Source organism: Alosa pseudoharengus, unplaced genomic scaffold, assembly GCF_046254945.1.
Source record: "Alosa pseudoharengus isolate Yale_2024_CS ecotype anadromous, Long Island Sound unplaced genomic scaffold, YU_APseudo_1.1 YU_APseudo_1.1_scf_13, whole genome shotgun sequence".
Classification (NCBI taxonomy): Eukaryota; Metazoa; Chordata; class Actinopteri; order Clupeiformes; family Clupeidae; genus Alosa; species Alosa pseudoharengus.
In genome coordinates this window covers 27,372,056-27,378,281 of record NW_027468598.1, presented here as the reverse complement: position 1 = coordinate 27,378,281, position 6,226 = coordinate 27,372,056, and the positions used below count along the sequence as shown (strand labels likewise).

The window sequence follows — 6,226 nt, the reverse complement described above, 5'->3', positions numbered from 1 at the left end:
AGCAAAAAATGCAAGCAAATAAAAAAACAAAGCTGTTACGTGGTCCCAACTATACAACATTGGGCTCATATTAGGCAGGGAAATGAAACCCTTCCTTTTCTTTCTTTTCCCCCTTTTCTAAGCTGACCCCTATATGGGATGCAACACGTTTCCACCACTCCTCAAGGTCTCGTGCCTTGGACGATGTCTCGCCCCATGTCAAACCCATCTCCTTCAGCTCAGCCATGACCGTTTTCCACCAGGTTGTCTTTGGTTGACATTCTAACTGCTGTGTAATATGCTCTACTTTACAGTAATACTCCTTAGGAAGTCTATCATCATGGGACCCTACTTTAAATAGTTTGTGCAAGAACTAAAGCAATCCTGTGACATGCATGAGCATGGTGTTGGTGTTAAATTAACAAATTGATTTTGCCTAGTTATTATGACCGCCGCGCAGCGAAGCGGCGGTCATATAGGTTTAGTCAGATTTTTTTTTTTTTTTTTTTTCGCATGTCCAAATTTCTGTCAATGATTCCCGGGACACTGAAAGACCGGGGTAGACGAAACTTGGTGGGCATGTAACCCCATATGGATAGCATGGAACCATCGTTTTTCGTTTTGATCTGTAGCCCCCCCGCTGGACTGCACCCCCCGAAAGGAGGGTAGGGCAGACACAGTTTTCTGTGAATATCTCGAGAACCGTAAGGTTTAGGAGGACCATTTTTTTTTTTGTATGTTGATCTCAAGGGGCCATGTCAACCCATTCCATAACCACTCATTTCATGTATAGCGCCACCTAGTTAAACACAAAAAAGTAAAAATGAGGTGTTGTAATCGCAGGTATCTGTGACCTAACATAGTCAAAACTGCACGAAATTGGAAGTGTAGGATCATTATGACACCCTCTGAATGCACGCCAAGTTTCGTGGAATTCCGTTCATGGGGGGCCACACAATAAATTAATTTATGTTACTATACACCAACTGGCCTGTAGGTGGCTGGAGACAGTTTTCTGTGAATATCTCGAGAACCGTAGGGCCTAGGAGGTCCACCTTTTTTTTGTATGTTGATCTCAAGGGGCCATGTCAACCCATCCCATTACCACTTATTTCATGTATAGCGCCACCTAGTTAAAAATTAAAAAGCAAAAAATGAGGTGTTTTCATCACAATATCTCTGGCTGACATGGTCAAAACTGCACGAAATTGAAAGTGTAGGATCATTATGACACCCTCCGAATGCATGCCAAGTTTTGTGTACTTTCGTTCATGGGGGGCCTTACAATAAAACAATTTATGTGTACATTTAGTGACGTACACCAACAAGGATTCCCGGGACACTGAAAGACCGGGGTACACAAAACTTGGTGGGCATGTACCCCCACATGGATAGCATGGAACTGTCATTTTTCGTTTTGATCTGTAGCCCCCCCGCTGGACTGGACCCCCCGAAAGGAGGGTAGGCCAGACACAGTTCTCTGTGAATATCTTGAGAACTGTAGGGCCTAGGATGACCATTTTTTCCGTATATTTGCCTCCAGGGGTCATGTTAGCCCAGTTCATGTGCACACATGTGCACAAACAGATACACACACACACACACATTCACAGTAATCATGACACATACTCACACAGTAGACATATGTACGCTTCCATGCACAGGCACATACGCAGGCACGCACACACACACACACACACACACACACACACACACACACACACACACACACACACACTCACACACACACACACACCCACACACATAACATAAACATAACACAAACAATCAAGAATTTCTCATAATTATGAACAGGCAAGATGGAGGTGGGGTTGTATAAAATGAATTTTACATGTGAAATCTATGAACTAATCATGTTTTGGTACTTGTTGTCTAGCAGATACCAGTGAGAATTGAGTGTGGATAATGCAATTTAGTGAGACAGTTAGAATCATATAGGCCTTTCAGCGTGATTTCTTTTTGTGGAAAAAATGTGCTGGACTGGGCGGCGGTCATATTTTGTACCGCTCTGCGGTACATCTAGTTATCATAGCTTTAGTTCGATTTTGTCCTTTGCCCTTTGCCCGCCATTCAAATTTAGGCCCGTGTAGTCTTGTAGACTTCATAATAGATGTGAAGAGAATAAAGGCACTCTGCTGATAAAGTCCTTTATTAAGCGTACACTGACGCACTGACGCGTTTCGACTCAAACAAGACTCCGTTTGAGTCGAAATGCGTCGGTGTGTCAGTATACGCTTAAAACCAAACTTTAATATTTTACAGATGCAATACAAGTACTAGTTAGCTGGCTCAACTTACCCCAGCCCTGGTGGCTCATCTTACCCTACAACCACCATTTTGAAAGAAAATGCTTCTCACAACAAGCTAAGGTAACATTTAAGATTTTGTTTACCCCTCACATCATAGCTTAAAAGGGCACCATTTGAGGTGTAATGCATTTGAATAATGTTGTTCCATTTACATTTTTACATTTTCACCTTAACTCTGGACATGAATGGAATCCACTTGGAGAAAAAAAATCATATTTTACACATATATTTTTTTTACCACATTTGATTTGCCATGTGCTGTAACTTTCCCCATACTGTGAAGAATAATTCCCTCTTCCTTAAAATGCTGTCACGTGATAAAATTTGTTTACAGTTTCCTAGAAAAAAGGGTTGGCTCATCTTACCCCTATGCTCAACTTCCCCTGTCAGCACAGCAAAACTCACTCCTTGAAGGATTGAAGCAAAAGCTTTGCTGCCATTGTTGACAATATTCCAGAAATTCTGAAAATAGACAATTTGGGGCATTGTAATCAAATAGGAACCAACTATCTGGCTAGTTAGCTAGCAGAGCTAACCAAAGAAAGCTGATAGCCAACAGTCAGTGAAATTATGTTTTTGTTTTGGCTTTGTTAGCATACCTGTTTTGACTGATCCTGCGCAGACATGAGTGTTCTTCAAAACTAGTATTCCCTGCCTTTCCATTGACCAAAACTCAACGCCTCTGTTGGACTAACTTAATGGCAACACGTCATAAACACTCATAAACACATAAACACAGATAAAACTGTTCTAAAACCTTGCAACTGGGATTTGACATGTGAAATCTTTTGAAACGGTTTGCCATATCTGGCAACGTCTTGCAATGTTTAATTCACACTGCTGCCACCTTCCGCTCGATGCAAATTCTTGGTGTGAATTGACCTTTAGATGCCTTGTTAGGACAAAATATTTCGGAAAGCCCCCTAAGGAAATATTAGGTGTCCCCATAACCTGTTTGGTCAGCTTTGGTCATTTCCGCTATGTTTCCGCTGCCAAACTATGGTCTGTAGAACACAAAGCCTATGGAGACTATAGACAGAGACATCTGAGACAGCATGCTTATGGTGTTGCATTCAGCCCCTCTCTCTCTCTCTCTCTCTCTCTCTCTCTCACCCACACACACACACACTCACCTCTCCATTGCATCTCATTCACCTGACACACACTCACCCACGTTCCAGCACGCCCCCTCTCCCGCCCCGAAACCCAGGCCCGTGCTCCAACATCTATTGTGTGTCAGTGTGTAGGAGTTGGTGTAGGAATGCTTTTTGATTCTGTAGAGGTCTAAGGCAAATTATACCTCTGTATGTGTGTGTGTGTGTGTGTGTGTGTGTGTGTGTGCGTGTGTGTGTGTGTCATCTGTGTGTATGTGTAATTTGTATGGGCAGGTAAGGCATTCTTGCATGGCGCCCCTGCTTGGCTTCAGTCAGTGTTTTCAGTCCATATAGGCTGAGACATGACACCCATCAAAGATTACTTTCTTAGATGTTGGCATGCATTACACACACGCACACACCTGCACACACACACATATAAACACACACACACACACACACACACACACACACACACACACACACACACACACACACACACACACACACACAGAGAGAGAAACACTTTTGCATACACACACATTCCACTGCAAAAACGAATGTCTTGAGCAGTACTGTATGTGCTTGCAGTGTTCTCACCTGTGCTGCATTTCAATGAAGTCACCTTTTCCATGTGGAAGAACATGTAAGAACAGGACAGTGATGTCATGCATGTGACAAGAAACATGCTTCCTACTGAGAGAAAGTGGAATAGAACATTATGTCCAATATTCCAATATATGGTTTAATGTTCTGCATTATGTCCAATATTCCAATATGTGGTTTAATGTTCTGCATTTCTCATTAGTAGGTCACTTTGATACTAAAAGTATGATTCTATGTAATGACTTTATGATATCTGTACTGTCCCTGTGTATATCTCTGTGTGACTGTGTTTAGAGATAAGCAGGAATATTATGACTTTGCAGTGTTTCACTGTTCTGCATGGCTGCGTCAGTAGCTATCTGCTCCGGATTGCCAGGCTGCCACTAATCAGGGTCTGATTCAGTGTAGTCCACGTGAGATGGGATGACCAACGCCATTTCCCGTCAGCCTGGAAGGATACTTAAACCCTAACTATTCCCTTTTCTAGAGGGAATTAGCTTGTCTTAGAGCAGCTGATGGATCTTTAGGTGAAGTCATGCTGTCTCTCCATTGATGCGCATCATTGTAAATAAACTCTATTCCTGATTTTTCATACTATTGGTCTGACTGGGTCTCTATTAAATCTATGGTATCAAAATTACCATCACTACATATGTCATCATACCACGAGTCGCACACCTGATCATGCAGGTACCATACCTGATCACAGGTAGGTAAACTTGCACCTGACCTTAGCAATTACAATAAATAACACAGCCAGTCAATGAGTGAGCCTCTCCTCACACACATGACTGTGTGTGGCTGACTGAAGCGGTAAAAGGCAGATCATTGTAAAGATGAAGAAGTGTGTTAGAGGGAGGAAGAAATAGGAGAACTTTGCCAAAGATGTGTGTGTGTGTGGCTTTGATAAGTGATGGGGATGTGGAGCAGGAGTAAATCTGATGTGTGTGTGTGTCTGTGTGTCTCTGTGTGTGTTTGTCTAATGTTCAGAGCGATTCTTACAGCAGGGTTACACCAAGTGCTCCGTTCGTGACATGTAAACATAGTTTTAGAAGTCTAATTTTTTAGAACGTACACGCCACTATCATGTCTGGTGTAGCCAGTTCCATTGATTATAGTGGAAGCTAATTGTTGCAGCAGACGCTGCGTGAATGGAATGCTTCAGTTACGTGCCCGATGTAGCCTCCTTATTACCTTCTACTTCGACTTTTCTCTGTGTGTCTTGCATGGAACTGTATGATTTATCAACTCTGAATGAATCTCTTTCTCTGTCCGTGTGCGTGTGAGTGCGTGTGAGTGTGTGTGTGTGTGTGTGTACATGCGTGCGTGCGTGCGTGCGTGCGTGTATATGTGTGTGTGTGTGTGTCTGTATGTGTGTGCGCATGTGTGTGTGTGTGTTTGTGTGTGTGTTTGTGTATGCGCATGTGTGTGGTTCTCCAAGTGTGTATGTAGATGTGGGAGGGATGTCCAGGTTGATAACAAGCTAACATATGCTATGCTTTTGTCCCACAGAAACCAATATGCATTCATGAGTGTATGTGTGAGTGTGTGTGTGTGTGTGTGTGTGTGTGTGTGTCTGTGTGTGTGTGTGTGTGTGTGTGTGTGTGTGTGTGTGTGTGTGTGTGTGTGTGTGCAAGGTCTTTCCCGCCCTGGCCCAAAACGCCCCTGGGGCAGCCTGTGTTTGTGCCTGTGCAGGTCCCAGCTGTGGCGGGAGGGAGCAGGCTGGGGGCCTTCGGCGCGGCTCTGCCCAGGCGGGAGGCCAGGGAGCCGGGCTGCCGCTGCAGCGTGCCTCCCCAGCAGGAGTCCTTTGTCCTGCTAAAAGAGGCTTAGCGGTGGAGCGGCTGTTAGCTGCCCGCTAACAGGACCTACACACCAGCAACCACCTGTAATCACCACACTGGGATCAGGTAGGGCCGCGGGGCTAGGGCGATGTGAGTGTGTGTGTGTGTGTGTGTGTGTGTGTGTGTGTGTGAGGAGGGGGGTTGAGGAGTTAATAGCCGCAGGTTTAAAGGGGGGGGCGTGGTAAGTTCACTCGACACGAGGAGACCCCCTGAGAAGAAGTCAAGCCTTTCTGATGACTTTCTCTGTAGAGTTTCCACCCACATGCACAGAGAGCAGCGATAGAGCCTTTACAAGCATGCGTGTGTACACCAGTGATGGGCTAGTCCTATTCACAAACCACCCGATCTCGGCCAATTCTTTAATTCAACCCCAGCA

At 44.4% G+C, this 6,226-nt stretch overlaps 1 protein-coding gene across 1 annotated transcript in view; it reads left to right on the top strand.

The window, feature by feature from the left end:
• Positions 1-4,693: 4,693 nt before the first annotated feature.
• The window catches only part of gmnc (geminin coiled-coil domain containing), a 10,768-nt gene continuing 9,235 nt past the window's right edge, over positions 4,694-6,226 (top strand). Inside the window, exons 1-2 of the mRNA XM_076281748.1 lie at positions 4,694-4,718; positions 5,705-5,852. Of these exons, the coding sequence (XP_076137863.1) occupies positions 4,694-4,718; positions 5,705-5,852 (173 nt within the window). The remainder of the gene's footprint in view (positions 4,719-5,704; positions 5,853-6,226) is intronic.